At 48.5% G+C, this 14122-nt stretch overlaps 2 protein-coding genes across 15 annotated transcripts in view; both read right to left on the bottom strand.

The window, feature by feature from the left end:
* Taok2 (TAO kinase 2) overlaps window positions 1–4485 on the bottom strand; it is a 21006-nt gene extending 16521 nt beyond the window's left edge. For 2 of the 7 annotated variants that reach the window (XM_028885508.1, XM_028885504.2), the window contains exon 1: window positions 2200–3249. The gene's annotated coding sequence lies outside the window, so the exon portion shown is untranslated. Of the gene's footprint in view, window positions 1–2199; window positions 3250–4396 lie in introns of those variants that run through there. The other 5 variants (XM_028885509.2, XM_028885506.2, XM_028885510.2 and 2 more) reach the window with 3 other exon arrangements.
* Window positions 4408–14122, bottom strand: part of Tmem219 (transmembrane protein 219) — a 27606-nt gene continuing 17891 nt past the window's right edge. For 3 of the 8 annotated variants that reach the window (XM_028885522.2, XM_037210556.1, XM_037210554.1), the window contains 5 exons: window positions 12756–12957; window positions 12484–12673; window positions 9608–9837; window positions 7612–7781; window positions 4408–4504 (listed from right to left, as the gene is read on the bottom strand). In XM_028885522.2, the coding sequence (XP_028741355.1) occupies window positions 7644–7781; window positions 9608–9837; window positions 12484–12673; window positions 12756–12920 (723 nt within the window). In that variant the 5' untranslated portion in view covers window positions 12921–12957 and the 3' untranslated portion in view covers window positions 4408–4504; window positions 7612–7643. The other 5 variants (XM_028885523.2, XM_028885524.2, XM_028885525.2 and 2 more) reach the window with 5 other exon arrangements.

Genomic DNA, 14122 nt, shown 5'->3' with positions numbered 1-14122 from the left:
ATCCAGAATCACCATTTTCCAGACAGAGTCACTGAGGCCGGGAGGAAAAAGGGCTTTTCCAAGGTCACAGAACAGGACCTTTTCCTGTCTGGTGCGGACAGCATTGTTAGGAGGGCAACTAAGCATAGCCTCCCATTAGAGAAAGCCACTCAGGTCATTCCAGCCCCTAGGGGGTGGGGCACTCCAAGCCAAATTCAGAGAGAAAGTTGCCGCAAGGTACGGGAACCAGAACACACAGGGACTCCAAGATAGGCCTTTTTAAGGACTAGTGGGGAAATGTAGACACAAAGAGCCCTCAGCAGAGTTGGGCTCCTGAGGCAGAGTTCTAGCTACTTAAAAGTACCTAACAATCTCAGCATATAATTATATTCTGTGGTGCATTGTTTCCTGTCCATGTTGTTAATTCTGTCTCCTCAGCTCAACTGGAAGCTGGAGGGCAGGGAGTCTTTGGTGGGCCCCCAGGGTGTGAAAGGCTCAGAACAGCTTGTGAGATTGATTGATTGATTGACTGCCCTCAGCAACTCCAAGTCTGCTCATGGCAGGCCGCTTCTCCTGGAGCAACAGTGGAAGCCCCCTCACCACATCCCACACAAGGGCAGGTGCTCACAACTTGCCAAGGGAACCATCTTGACTTCTTCACCCCTAACAAACCCAAGATTGCCAACCCAGAACCTCAGGCCACATGAAAGAAGGCCAGCCATTGGAAAACATTACACAGGTCCCCCTTCCTTACAATAAACATCTGAGCAGTTACCAAGGTCTGGGCTAAAGCATAATCACCTTCTAAAATCCATGTTGCAAAAGTCCCTAAATTATCTTACCAGTACATCCCATCTGCAACGTATAGCAACAGAGCTTCAGGGAAGTTCCTGATACTTCTCTTTGGTTAAATGGATTACAGAATGAAACTATATGAGATCTCACACTCAGAACACTTTGTAGACACTAAACAAATGTCTTTTCCTCCTTTGGCTCTAGGGTTGCCACAAGACTTAATCCTGGGGGTTGGAGTAGAGAGGGCTCCTTCTAATTCAACAGCTAAGAAAAGCCACCACAGCCATCATTTGTCAGAAGAGAGGACTCGGTCTGGAACCCAGGCCAGAGTCTGGGATCAGGGTAAAAATGAAGGTCACATTAGAAAGAAGACCTATGAGGCAGAAACATAAGCAGAGCTTCCTCTCGGGAAAAGCTTAAGTATAACCTTTCTTGAAAGGAAGATCATTACACCCCAATTTTTACACCTCATCCTGATACAGTCTCCTGTCAATCCCTGATCAAACCCAGGCTCAGAAGAAATGGCATGGCAAAAAAAAAGGTACAAGCCACGGACAAGACTTGGGTTAAAATCCTGATTCTGCCACTTGGTGACCTTGAACAACCTCTCTGGGCATCAATGTTCTCAACTGTAAAATGGGAAGACAATAATAAAAGAATTCCCATGGGTTGAGCAGGTCTGAGTGTGGCATGAGAAAAATGTATTTTAAAGTACTTTGTAAAGGGTAGGTCACTTGGCAAATGTATGAGATTATTTACACTGTCACAGCAAGAGACAGGTGGGTAAATGCAGCTGGAGGAAAATATTACCAAGTGTACACACACACACACACACACACACACACACACACACACAGAGCTTTGAAAGGACAAAAATTCCAACTAGACCAAGCCAGAAAAGAATATAAAGCAGCCAGTGTGGTGGCTTGCACCTCTAGCCAAAGCAGTGGAGAGGTTAAGGAGGACCACCTCCAGTTTAAGGACTGATCGACCAGCCAGGGCTACAGTAAGGCAGTCTCAACCAAAATAAATAAATTAATAAAAAAGATAAGCCCACCTACATGGGGATCAACACCCTAGAGCACTCCAGAAAGAAGAGTATAATAAAATCATGTAAAAGAGGTGGTTATGAGGGCAAAAATAATAAGGCAGAAGACTAGAGGTGGAAACCCTTTTGATTAGCTAAATAAGCATCCTAGGGCGTGACCCTTAGTGACATGACAGGCCCTGTCACCTGAGGTCCCCCTTCAACCAGACACAATGAAGGGAAGAGGAAGGGAGAAAGAGGTGGCAACAGAAGGCAAGGCTGGCCAGAAACTGACCATGGGCCCAGCAGGGCTTCCCCATCCTGAGAGGGCTTGTCCAGCCCCAGCTTCTCAGAAAGGAACTGGCCACAGGGACTCATGCCATGCACCCGCGTCTCACCTGGTAGGGGTCACTATGGTGCCCCAGCGCCTCCGCTTCCGCCTGGGGTACTCCAGTTGCTCTGACAAGCAGGGAGAGGGGCAAGGAGATCTTCCCCCTTGCCACCTCTTCCTCAGCTTTCGCCCTTTCTGAGGGGCGGGCCCGGGAAGCCTCCCCTGGAGGGGAGGGGGTGACAACCTGATCTGACCTCGCGGTCCAGTCCTCCCCCAACTCGAGGGCGACAGTTGCTGAATCCCGGATTTCCGATTGTGGGGTCTGAGCCCCGTATATTTGCAAGGACCAAAAATGAATCCGATATTTGGACGCCTGGAGAATGAACCCCGGATACTGGTGCACGAAAGAGACTGAATCCCAGGTATTTTAAATTGTATAAAACAGAGACCCAGGTTGGTAAAGGTTGGGACTCGAGTCCCAGATATCTGATATACGAGGGCTCGATACCAGGGTATTTAAGAAACGAGGGGCCAAGCCCCAAAATCTGGGACCCAGGGGCCTGAGCCCCAGGTCTTCGGCCACCGACACGGGGCCCACCCCGAGGACGCCCGGCTGCACGGCCCCTCTCAGGCTGGGGTCCGAGAGTTGACAGCCCCCACTCCAGCCCTGGCCTCCTCCCTTTCCCGTCCTCCCTCTCCGGAACAGCTGGAAGACTGTAGCTGAGGCGCTGCTGATCGTCCCTGCGCCCTCACTCCCTTTCCTCTTCGTCTCAGCTTCTCACCGCACCACAGCCCTGCTCTCGTCCCGGCCTCCCTCTCCCTCTTCCTCCCAATTCCAAGATGGAGACCGGGCGGGAGCGCGCAGGCGCGGTAGGGACGCCCGGCCAAAGGGGGTGGGGCCCCAAAGGAAATCGCCCCGCCCCTCGCCTCTAGCTGCCGCGGCCGGGAAGGGAAGCTGCCCTCGAGCCCAAGTGCGCGCGCGCCCCGCCACGCGGATCCTGGGTGGGCAGAGGAGAGGAGAAAGGCTGGGCTTGCTTGGGGAGGAGCCCAAGCGCGCTGTCCGAGGACTGCCGGTGGAGAGAGCTGTAGCGCATGCGCCCGCCCAGCTTTCGCGCTGCGACTGAGCTTGTTGCTAGGGGAAGCTCCGAGGGGGCGCGCAAGGAAGGAAAAGCTGTGGTCTGCGCCTGCGTGCAGGATGAAGGCTGAGCGGAGTAAAGCAAGGGTGCTAGCAACCGCGCGGAAAAGGCGGGAAAACGGGCCATTAAGATGCTCCCAAGTATCTACAGTAGACCTTGGCTCCCAAGGGCGAGGATGATGTACCAGAGTGGGGGAAGCCCGTCCAGTAGGGTTGTATGACTTGCCAGAAGTCATGATGCATTTCTGTCGAAGCATTTCCACTATCTGAAAGCCCCTACCTAAATAGAATCAGCCATTTAAGTTGCTGGAAGAAAACAAGCGATCAAATGGCACAGGTGGGCAGTCACAATATGACTAAAAGGTGTAGTGGCGGCTTATTTCCAGCACTCAGCGGGCTGAGTCTGCAGCCGGGGAATACAAGTTCCACAGCAGCCTGTAAGCTAACGGAATCACACTATCAAAAAACAAAACAAACCAAGTTGGGCGTGGAGACCACGCCTTTAACCTCAGCACTTAGGAGTCAGAGGCAGGCAGATCTCTGTGAGTTGGAGGCCAGCTTGGTCTACAAATCGAGTTCCAGGACAGCCAGGGCTGTTACACAGAGAAACACTGTCTCGGAAAAAAACAAACTAAAAAACCCACAAATGAGAAAATAAAGCAAGCAGCAGGATGGCTCAGGTATTTCATCCCAGCACCTGGGAGGCAGACAGAGGCAGGCAGATCTCAGAGTTTGAGGCCAGCCTGGTCTACAGAGTGAGTTCCAGGCTAAGCGGGGCTATATAGTGAGATCCTGTCTCAAAAAACAAACAAAATAAAACAAGGCTGGAGATATAGTTTAGTGAGAGAGTGCTTGCCTAGCGTATCTGAGGCCCTATGTTCAATCCACAGCACCACAAAACGGACAGGATCAAAACAGCTAAGCTGGTGCTTGCTATGAAAGTCTGGCAACCTGAGTTCAATCCCCTGAACCCACAGAAAGGCATCGTTCTTGTGATCTCCACATATATGCCATGGCACATACATACATCACCAGTGTGTGCATACACAATAAGAAAAGGAAAATTCTTTAAGTCAACAAGGAAAAGTACCCCCAAAAGACATACTTTACTCCAATCCCCAATAAGTACCTTACACAATAGTGGTCAAAAAGCCATTTATTTCCCCACATTTCAGTTCTTTGTTTTTTGTAACAGGTCTTCTAAACTCAGAAGTAGGCCCAAGAGTTTGATCTTCACCTGGAGAAAAAGAAAAACAGAACAGGTAAGAAAGCCCCTGGAAGAAGCTCTGCATGGATGAAAAAACTGAGGAAGGAACAGCGGGAGGGACATCTTGAGACAGGTTCTGGCACTTAATCCCACAGGGGTAGCCTCGGAACCCTAGGATCAACCAGTGGGCAAAAAGCTGAAAGCCTTTTCCCGCTCCTGAATTTAACGAGCTCCACTGTTTCCTATTCTAGGTCTAGAAGGTGGGACAGTGAAACCTAGCTTAAGGAAAAATTAACAAAGTTATCTGGAGCTTCCAGTTCCTCTGGGCTGGAGCAGTTCCACACTCTAGGCTGTTTCCACTCTCCCACAGTAATTTCCTAGTCCACAAAGGCCAGCAAAACCTAGGGAAGGCTTAAGAGCTGGATGCCTAACACTTTCAAATGGAATGGAACCCTCCCAAAAAGGTGAAGATCTCTTTTGGATTGTTTTTTTTTTTTTTCATTCAATCAAAGGACATGAATTAGTGGTACTAATAGTAGTAGGCCATCCTTTGCTACATTTGCCAAGCTCATTCCCTCCAAAAAAACTAGTCAGCAGAGAAAACTGCTTTTTAAATGCAATGAATACTACATGAAAACAACATATATACAGTGCTTGGGTAGAATACATGTCCAGTTAATAGGCATCACCATTAATTAGATTCTTTGGAGCTGTCTGAGTAGAATTCCAGGAGGGACAGCAAGATAGCTCTGTCACCAGCCTAACAACTTGAGTTTGATTCCTAGGACCCACAGGATGAAAAAAGAGAACAGACTGCTGGACACTGTCCCCTGACCTCCATATGGACATTGTTGCATGCACACACATACGTGGCTCCCCTAAAGTAAATAAATATCATAATTTAAAAAAAAATAATAATTTTGCCAGGTGGTGGTGGCACACACCTTTAATCCCAGCACTTGGGAGGCAGAGGCAGGCAGATCTCAGTGAGTTCAAGACCAGGTTGGTCTACAAAGCGAGTTCCAGGACAGCCAGGACTGTTAAACAGAGAAACCCTGTTTTGAAACAACAACAACAACAATAATAATTTTGCCAGGGGTAGTGGTATATGCCTTTAGTCCCAGCACTCAGAAGGTTGAAGCAGGTGAATCTCTGTGGCTTTGGGTCCAGTCTGGCTTACACAGCAAGATTCTGGTCATCCAGGGCTACATAGTGAAATCTTATATCAGAATAAATAAATAAATAAATATTAAATAAATTTCAGGAAAAAAGCAAGACTATATATTTAAAACAGATCATCAAACTTGAACCCTCTTAATTCATCAACACTGCCATAGGGTAGGTGGGAAGTGCAGCTCCAGTAAGTCTTACAATCAGAACATTTCTTGGAAGACAGAAGTCACAGAGGATATGTACGAAAGCACATCAGGTTAAAAAATAAGGCTCCAGTGTGGTGGGAAGTCTTTAACCCCAGCACTCGGAAGGCAGAGGCAGGTGGATCTCTGTGAATTTGAGGCCAGCCTGGTCTACTCAGTGAGTACCAAATCAGCCAGAGCTACTCAGTGAGGTTTTATCTCAAAAACAAACAAGAAAACACCTTTAATCTTAGCACTCAGGAGACAAAGGCAGGCAGATCTCTGTTCATTTGAGGCCAGCCTGGTCTAACAGTATGTGTCAGGTGGCTGGAGCTACCAATGAGACCCTGTCTCAAAATAAACAAAAAAAGTAAAATAAGGGGCTGGTGGTTCATTGATTAAGAGCACTTACTGCTCTTAAAGAGAACTGGGGTTTGGTTCCCAGCACACACATTTAGCAGCTCAAAACTACCTGTATCTCCAGCTCCAGGGGATCCGCTGCCCTTTCTGGCCTCCTTGAGATCCTGTATACATATGCACATAAACTCATGCAGGCACACATATATACACATAAGTAAAAATAAATAAATATATATTTTAAATGTAAGGGTAGAGCCTTTGGGGGTTAAAATAAATAAATAAATAAATAAATAAATAAATAAATAAAATCAAACCACATCCACGCCTGGGGAAAGTTTTCATTTAAATAACCACACCTCCAGTAACCTTCACTGGCTACAATCCTGTCACTCACTAATCACATACTTGGAACACATCATTGCATGAAACTGGAGCGCATTACAGCAGGGCTTATAGGGAGAGCAAGAGCACTGTCAAGAAGGAAGGGGAGGAGGTGTTTTTTTTTTTTTTGTTTTTGTTTTTGTTTTGTTTTGTTTTGTTTTGTTTTTTTTAAGACAAGAGTTCTCTGTGTAGTCCTGGATGTCCTGGAACTCACTCTGTAGACTAGGCTGGCCTCCAACTCACAGAGATGCGCCTGGCTCTGCCTCCCAAGTGCTGGGATTAAAGGCATGTGATGCCCTGCCACTACCCAGCTTAGGGGAGGCATCTGAATTGCTGATAATAGTCTTTCTCCCAGGGTGGTATTTACAAGTGTCCACTTTATAATAATTTGCCAAAATGTACTTTTATGTTTTTTTCTTTTTACATGAAAGTTACTTATTTCATAGTAAAAACAGGCCTAGCAAGATGTCTCAGCAGGTAAAGGTTCTTGCCATGAAAGCAAGCCTGTGACCTGAGTTTAGTTCTCTTGACCCTACATAAATGGGGAGGGAGAGAATCAGCTCCACAAGGTGGTTCTCTGACCTCCACATGCACACCATGGCACATGCATGGACACACACACACACACACACACACACACACACACACACACAAAGAAAAAACTAGAAATAATAAAAACATTGTATGTTTATGGAGAAAACTGTTCTCAGTTCCCATTAGCTGAATAGGGCTCTCAGGGGCACAGGAAGCAGTATTTAAGGATGGATTTTTTTCCCCTTTCTTTTTCTTTTGAAAGACTTATTTATTTATTATGTATACAGTGTTCTGCTTGCATGCCAGAAGAGGGCACAAGATCTCATTATAGATGGTCGGGAGCCACCATGTGGTTGCTGGGACTTGAACTCAGAACCTCTGGAAGAGCATCCAGTGTGCTTAACCTCTAAGCCATCTCTCCAGCCCCTTGAGGATGGATTCTAAGGGTCGGCTTTACCAAGGTACAACTGCCATCCCTTCCCCACCCCGATTCCCACAGAATCTCACCTGAGAAGAGAGTAAGGAGCAGGCTGGTGCCCTCAAAGCCTTGTTCTAGACCAGTGGAACTCTGGGCGCGGATGGAAACACACAGCCGAGACACAGCAGAGAAAACCACAGGAGAGAAGCAGGACCAAGCCCAGGACCAGCAGTCGGGTGCCACACAGAGCTAGCTCCTCCTAGTGGTAGGAACAGGGAGGGAAGGGAGATGACAGACAGGGTTGGGAACCTTCCGGTGGGAAGATATCTTGTCCCATACCCTGAAAAACAGAGACAAGCCTCCATGAGGCAGAGTCCTCCGGACACCTAGGAAGCAGCTCTGAGGCATCAGGTGAAAGACACCATTTGTCCTAATGGGTTTCAAACTGCTTGCTTGCCGAGTCATCAGCTGAACCCCAGACTGACTCCCCGGGAGTCACTGTTCTCCACATTCCACCAGTCGTTCTTTTTCTTTTTCATGAAACAAGGTCTTATTACGCAGCTCAGGCTGGCCTCAACCCTCTTGTTCCTCCTGCCTTGAGCCTTCTGGGTGCTGGGGTGACAGGTGTTTACCACCACATCCAGGAGTGGTCCTTTCTAAATATTTTATATGTATGTTTGTATTATGGGTGTTTTGTCTGCATACGTGTATCTGTGCACCACCTACATGCAGTGCCTGCAGAGTCCAGAAGAGGGCACCAGGTCTCCTAGAACTAAGGTCACAAATAGTTGTAAACTGTTAATGTGGGTGCTGGGAATTGAACCCAGGTACTCTGGAGGGGCAGCCTGTGCTCTTAACCACTCAGTCACCTCTCCAGCCAGCCATAAAACTTTTGTTGCCAGCAGGGTAGTGATGTTGGTGCACGCCTTTAATCCCAGCACTCTGGAGGCAGAGATAGGCAAATCTCTGTGAGTTTGAGGTCAGCCTGGTCTACAGAGTGAGTTCCAGGACAGGCTCCAAAGCTACACAGAGAAACCCAGTCTCAAAAACCAAAACAAACTTTTGTTGCCAGCAAATGGCTTTACCTGCTTAAAGACTGTACAATTAGAGCCAGAGTCTGCTTCCCCTAATGGCCTTTTTTGTTTGTTTGTTTTTGCTGAGACAGGGTTTCTCTGTGTAGCCCTGGCTGTCCCGGAACTCGATCAGTAGATCAGACTAGCCTCTGCCTCCTGACTGTTGGAATTAAAGGCGTGGGCCACCACTGCCTGGCACAAACGGCCTTTTTAAATATGAGGCATGAGAGTGTAGCAGCCTTTACCCACTCTCCTCCCACTCAGTCCAGCTCCTCCGCCCTGCAGAGTGAGAGCCTCTTTCTGTTCCCGAAGATGGCTCCTACTTCAGAGTCAAACTATAACATTCAGCCTAACATTCACGGCAACTCAGGAATTGGCTGAGACTGAGATTTCTCCTGCTTCCTTCTATATCATTCCTAAGCACCTCATGTGAATCCCAAAAGGCTGGGCTGTACTCATTTCTTCCTTGAAGGATCATTTTACCAGGGAAAAGGGGCTGGACCCCTACCCGGTCTCTCCAGCTAGTCCTGGCTGTTCTAGAACTTCCTACCTAAGCAAACAACAAATGGCTGCTGTCCCTGACCAAATCTGCTTCATCAGGTACTGTGCTGAGTACTTTATGGTCATCTTACTCAGTCCTTAGGTACTGGAATTTGTAGATAACATCACAGTTAGCTTTTGCAGACGAGGAAGCTGACTCTTAGAGAGGTCCCGATGCTTGCCCTAGACCACACTGTCTCTAACCTCTGACCTAAGGCGGGGTTATAAAAACCTATGCTTGTTCACACTTGCTCTTCTTTTTTAATGAACTGTCATTATGAAGTCCAGACTGGCCTTGAGCTTCTCATCCTCCAGCCTCAGCCCCTGGGGTCCCAGGGTTGGAAGACAGCGTGGCACTACACCTGACCAAGCCCATTCTTCCTCTGCTAGGTGAAGCTGCCTCCTTAACCCTTTCAGGCCGTGCTCCACATGACAATCGAGGAAGCCTTGGGGATCAGCCTGAGGCACTCACCGAAGTAAGGGGCTTGGTGAGCACAAAGCGTTCGTGGCTCCAGACCCTGACACACTCTTCACCCATCACAGGGCTCAGGGTAGCATTTCCAGCTCCCTCCTCTGAGCAGGCTATAGGTGGCTGGCTAGAGGGCAGGATTTCTGGACCAGCACTGAAATAGAGGCAAGTCTCTGGAATCCTTCCTGAGGTCACTCTCGCTGTGACAAGGATAGACTCTCCTCCAGAGGACCCTGCAAGAGGCAAGACAAAGAGGTAGAAAACTGAGTGGACAGCCAGAGAGATAGCCAGCAGCCAAGAGCACTCACGGGCTGTTCTTCCGGAGGACCCAAGTTCCCAGCACCCACTGTTAGAGGTTTCTAACAGTCTGCAAGTCCAGCTCCAAGGGATCTGATCCCCTCTTCAGGTCTCCTCTGATAAACACACACACACACACACACACACACACACACACACACACACACACACGCAAACCAGGCGTGGTTAATCCCACCATTCGGGAGGCAGAGGCAGGTGGAGTTCTGAGCTTGAAGTCAGCCTGGTCTACGGAGCAAGTTCCAGGACAGCCAGGACTACACAGAGAAACCAAGCCAAATTAAAAACAAAAACTGCAAACAAAAAACCAAAAACTAAATTTTTGCAATAAATAAAAATTGAAAAGTTAACTTCTCCTTTTAAAGAAAGCTGTTATGCACTGGGCACCAAAATCCATGAAAGGTTCACACCCTATTTCAAATGACAGCTTACTAAGTAAGTAGCTTTGGGGCCATTCTCATCAGAAAAAATACAGAGTTAGACTGTCATCTCACTGTACAGGTAGCCCAGATGTAGTAAAGAACATACCAACCAAGGAAAGCTTTCAGAAAGGATGGCCTAGAACTCATGGTGATCCTCCTACTCAACCTCCCAGCTGTTGGGAATACAGACATCAGCTGTCATCCAACTTCTATCATCATTGTAGATGAGCAAGGAGGACGCTCACCAAACTGTTGGCGAGCTTACCTTTGCTCTGTCTAGCTGTGTGGTCTGAATTTCTCTATGGCTGGGGATGCAGCCCAGTCGATAAAGCGCCCATGGACCACAAAGCAGCAGAGGTTAAGAGTGGTCCCACAGCTGGGCGGTGGTGGCGCACGCCTTTAATCCCAGCACTCGGGAGGCAGAGCCAGGCGGATCTCTGTGAGTTCGAGGCCAGCCTGGGCTACCAAGTGAGCTCCAGGAAAGGCGCAAAGCTACGCAGAGAAACCCTGTCTCGAAAAAAACCAAAAAAAAAAAAAAAAAAAAGAGTGGTCCCACAATCTGGTGGAAGCAAGCAGGCAGACAGATCACGAGTTCAACGCCATTTCTGGCAACACAGTGAGTTTGAGGCTAACCTTGGCTAAATGAGACCCTGTCACAAACTAACAAACACCAAAAAAGCAAATGTACAGTATTAAAGAAAGAAGGAAGGGGGCCGATAAGATGGCTCAGCATCTCAAAGTCCTGGCCTTGTAATTCTGAGGACTGGCCTTTGGTACCCAGAAGGCAGGTAAAGGTGGAGAGAACTAACTACACAAAGGCGTCCTGACTACCCCCTTACACCAATAATACATTAACATGAACTTTAAAAAGAGAACGAAAATAAAAAGGCCTACATCCTTTGATTCATTTATATTACTGATAGAAACTAATCCTAAGGAAAGGACTTTAAGAAAATGCAAGTATGTTAAGAGGTAGGGGCGTCGCTCAGTGGCAGAGCATATGCATAGTATATATGAAACCCTTGGGCTCGTTCTTTTGTTTTTTTCAGTTTCTGTGTAGTTTTGGAGCCTGTCCTGCATACAGGGTGGGGTGGGTAGGGTAGGGCATGCCTTTAATCTCAGCACTTGGAAGGCAGAGCCAGGCGGATCTCTGTGAGTTCAAGGCCAGCCTGGGCTACAGAGTGAATTCCAGGAAAGGTGCAAAGCTACACAGAGAAACCCTGTCTCGAAAAACCAAAACAAAAAAAGATTAACCACAGAGCTATCCTATATTCCACCTGTGCCTGTACTCTCAATAGTACTAACATGTATGTCCACACAAAAACTAGTGTTAAGAATAGCATAATTTCTTCCTTCCTTCCTTTTTTTTTTTTGGAGACAGGTTCTCATTATGTAGCCTTGGCTGGCCTGGAGCTTGCTATGTAGATTAGGCTGGCCCAGAATTTGTAGAGATCTGCCTGCCCACCTTGTTCTCCCCAATGCAGAGATAAAAGTATGCAGCACCATGAAGAACCTTAAAAATCTTAAGTCACAAAGGACTGTATGTTGTAACAAAGTCCAGAAGAGGCAGACTACCAGAGACAGAAAGTAGACTTGTGGGGTCCTGGGAACCTGGGGGAAAGGGGACATGTACAGCCAAGGTACAGATCCACTCATGATTAAAAAAAAAAAAAAAAAAGTTCTAAAATGGATAAATGGATTTCAAGGTGCTCCACAGCTGTGTAAACAGACTTGCTTGTATACTTTAAATGGGTGAACTACACGTTGGCATGTGACTCATACTTCAACGCTGTCGTATATATGCATGTGAGGTGGTTTCAGAACTCACTGTGTAACCCAGGCAGAACAGGCATGCATGAGCTCTGTTTCCGTCTCTCTCTACATACACATAGTGGGGAGGAGTATTTGGTTTTAAACCTAAGGCTCCTGGGGCATTCTAGGACAGAACTGAAGAAACTTGGAACTGGAACAGCAAAGCCAAAACACAGAACCTATACTGGGGACAACATTCACTGCAAGTATCTTATCCTATCTAGTTGTATTACAGTAGGAGTAACTAAGAGGCACAGATGTGCCGACGGTCACCAGTCTGGCCCAACCCTAAGTGTTCTGACGCTGGACCCTAGACTCCCCAGATCTCACCTTTCAATCCTATCTGACTACCATGGATCTTGGTTTGGAACGTTTGGGTTTTGTTCCTATCTGGACCATCTCCGAAGTTCAAAGTAGTCAGTAAGCCGACGACGTGAGGCCCTCGCCACTTCCCCGTGACTGTCCCATTCACGGGGCACAAGCTCAGCTGGCCAAAAGACCTCAAGAAGGAAACCCAATCCTGTGTGCAAAGGAGAGTGAGAGAAGTGAGATTAGCCGCGGGGGCAGGCACACACCAGAAGGGCAAGCACCCGGGTACTTACCTGGGGAATGTCAGGGCTACGTAGGCCAGATGTATGGGTGAGGAGGAAGCCACCAAGGCCCAGGCCGGAGAGGCCAAGGAGCAGCAGGATCAAAGTGGCACAGACCAGAGGTGGGTGATGAGCCAGGCAGAGATGCAGGTTGTGCCCTGCCTGGCAGCTGCCCATGGGGAGCAGAGGGGTCTGGGCCTCCGTGGAGTGCCTGCTGGAGGACAGTGAGGGAGAACTGGACAAGAGCCTGCAGGTCAGAAGGCCCTCACCCATGTTATGCAAAGGCAAGCCAAAGCTAGAAGACAATGAATTTGCTCAAGGCCACACATTAGGTGGCAAAGCCAGGACCAAAATCCAAGATTCTGTACTCAAAAAGGGCATCTCCTTAGAGCATGTAAGAAATGCTTGCTCTGTTTCGTTTCTGAAATAACCAAGGGAGAAGCAGGGAACAGCATTCTGTACTTGCAAAGGGGATGTGAAAAGAATTCTCAGCTGGAAAAGAGGAAGTAGTTGATCTGGGGCTAGGAGTTTGGCAGCCAAACAGTCCAACCAGGATCCAGACCGGAAGCGTCTGGGTTCAAAGTTCCTACTGTGGAGCTAAACTAACCAGTTAGGTAGGAATGAATCTCTTGCTGCTCACTGAAGTGAAGTTAAGATGTGAAATGGGAGTTCTAAGAACACCAAGTAATGAGGATTCCATGGGGCAGCAGTTTGCTCGGTACACATGACCATGCAGGAATTCAACAGACGTCCACCTCCTTTCTTTTTATTGGTGTCATACTGATCCGTAAGATCAGAAGAAGCCAGCAGAAGAAATACTGTGGCTCAGGGACTTTTAACACAGAAGTGGTAGGGCTAAGGTTTGAAATCCGTCTCCAACTTCCGAGTACCCTATTCCAGGCAAGAAGCGATAGACTGATGAAAATAAACATCTGGAAGGCAGGAGATCAGCATAAGGAGTGGGAGGAGAGAGTGGGAGAGAATGGAAGCCACCGAGAACCGCAGGTGTCACATATGCTCGGTCCCTGCGCGGCCCCACGTCCCGGCATTTCTGCAAGGGGTAGGGTAGGAGGAGGGCGGGCAGAGTCTGAAGGGCAGCAGCGGCTGGTGCATCTCGACCTCCCGTCCTCCCCAAAGCCCCCTCCAGAAGGATCTCGACCCCCGCATCCCTTCCCGATGCAGCGGCTCCAGGTCCGACCGCCGATAGCTCTCACCGCTTGCAGCCGGGCGGAGGCCGGCGCCCCGTGACGTCACGGACGGCGCGGCGGAGGGGCGGGGCCCATGCTGGCGTACACCCGCTCCGGCCCCTCCCCAACTCCGTCCGGACGCGCTTGCGCGGTGGCCACGCGGGCTCTTGCGGGCTTCTCCCCGGACTGGGT

The sequence above is a fragment of the Peromyscus leucopus genome, chromosome 1 (genome assembly GCF_004664715.2).
Source record: "Peromyscus leucopus breed LL Stock chromosome 1, UCI_PerLeu_2.1, whole genome shotgun sequence".
Lineage (NCBI taxonomy): Eukaryota > Metazoa > Chordata > Mammalia > Rodentia > Cricetidae > Peromyscus > Peromyscus leucopus.
Note: the sequence above shows the minus strand (reverse complement) of the source record. Positions and strands in the feature narration are given on the sequence as shown.